Source organism: Sinocyclocheilus anshuiensis, unplaced genomic scaffold (assembly GCF_001515605.1).
Source record: "Sinocyclocheilus anshuiensis isolate Anshui unplaced genomic scaffold, SAMN03320099.WGS_v1.1 scaffold1810, whole genome shotgun sequence".
Lineage (NCBI taxonomy): Eukaryota > Metazoa > Chordata > Actinopteri > Cypriniformes > Cyprinidae > Sinocyclocheilus > Sinocyclocheilus anshuiensis.
The window spans coordinates 401,792-403,677 of record NW_015547669.1 but is presented as its reverse complement, the minus strand read 5'-3'; the positions used below and the strand labels follow the sequence as shown (position 1 = coordinate 403,677).

At 34.1% G+C, this 1,886-nt stretch overlaps 1 protein-coding gene across 3 annotated transcripts in view; it reads left to right on the top strand.

Annotated features, from left to right (window-relative positions):
• dok7a (docking protein 7a) overlaps positions 1-1,886 on the top strand; it is a 25,384-nt gene that overhangs the window by 3,599 nt on the left and 19,899 nt on the right. For all 3 annotated transcript variants that reach the window (XM_016505130.1, XM_016505129.1, XM_016505128.1), the window contains exon 3: positions 1,046-1,258. In XM_016505130.1, the coding sequence (XP_016360616.1) occupies positions 1,046-1,258 (213 nt within the window). The remainder of the gene's footprint in view (positions 1-1,045; positions 1,259-1,886) is intronic.

Genomic DNA, 1,886 nt, shown 5'->3' with positions numbered 1-1,886 from the left:
CGCATGATCTTCAGAAATCAATCATATGCTGATTTGCTGCTCAAGAAACATTTCTGATTATTATCTATGTTGACAACATTGCAGATAATGCATCCTTGATTAATAAAAGCATGATTTCTTTGTGTCTCAAACTGAAGGCCCTGTTCAAAAACGGAACAAGCTGATCATTTATGAGCTGTCATTTTTTATTATTTTTAAAAAGACACGAAAAACGCATTTCAGACATACAGTTGCCTGAGCATACTTCTTCTATTATGAAGATGCAATTTATAAATTAAAATTAACTTTAAATTTGTCCTTAAATACGACAAAAAAAACCCTCATCATTAAAGAGATTCAATTCTTACAAAAACCTTATTTAGTAGTTTTTTTTATAGTATTTATTTATAATTTCTTGTTGAAAAAAAAAAACAATATTTTGTTAAAATATTTCTACTATAAAAAATTGAAGTCATTCATTGTAATCAAACTCAAATGTGACCCTGCAGCACAAAAGCAGTCTTAAGTCGCTGGGGTATATTTGTAGCAATAACCAACAATACATTGCATGGGTCAAAATTATCAATTTTTCTTTTATGCCAAAAATCATTAGGATATTAAGTAAAGATCATGTTCCATGAAGATATTTTGTACATTTCCTACCGTAAATATATCAAAACTTAATTTTGATTAGTAATATGCATTGCTAAGAACTTAATTTGAACAACTTTAAAGATGATTTTCTCAATATTTCGATTTTTTTGCACCCTCAGATTCCAGATTTTCAAATAGTTGTATCTCGGCCAAATATTGTTATATCCTAACAAACCATACATCAATGGAAAGATTATCTATTCAGCTTTCAGATGATGCATAAATCTAAATTTTGAAAAATGTAAGACTTAAGACTGGTTTTGTGGTCCAGGGTCACAAATGATATGATATCATAGACCCTTCAGACCATCATGACTGTATGTGAAGGTTAATAAGTCTCTTAATATATCAGATAATTAGCTGTTTATATTGTAAGTCTATAGGTGAAGGTGTGTGTGTGTGTGTGTGTCAGATTGTCTGGTGCTGTGCGTGTATAAGGAGCGCGGTGTGAAGGAGAGCAGCGTGACGCTGGAGCACATCTGCGGTCTGGAGGCGTGTGTCGGCGGCGACGGCGTTCCCTTCATCCTCTCAATCCTGTGTCTCAGTCAGAGCGCCGTGCTCGGGTTCGACAGCAGGGAGGCGCTGCAGAGCTGGGACCTGTGGCTGCGCTACTGCCTCGGGGAAGGTCAGAGGTCAACATTCAACACAAACAATATTCACTTACAGTCCACAATAATCAATAATAAACCTGAGTCTGTTGGGTCTGTTTCTGTAATAAATAGGGAGTTTAGTGTAATGTGTCATGCCCAACGTTTAAAATGCTTTTTTTCACACACACACAGCTTTATGAGCTCATATTGATTCAAAGACTACATGGAATAATTAATTTCATATTTAGTATAATATATATATATGACCCTGCAGCACAAAAGCAGTCTTAAGTCGCTGGGGTATATTTGTAGCAATAGCCAAAAATACATTGTATGGGTCAAAATTATACATTTTTCTTTTATGCCAAAAATCATTATGATATTAAGTAAAGATCATGTTCCATGAAAATATTTTATACATTTCCTACCGTAAATATATCAAAAATGTATTATCATTAGTAATATGCATTTCTAAGGACTTCATTTGAACAACTTTAAAGGAGATTTTCTCAGTATTTAGATTTTTTTGCACCCTCAGATTCCAGATTTTCAAATAGTTGTATCTCGGTCAAATATTGTCCTATCATAGCAAATAGTGATGCGCGGATGGCGGTTATATCCGGGGTGGGTCGGGTAATAAAAAAATGCATTCTGAGTATTTGC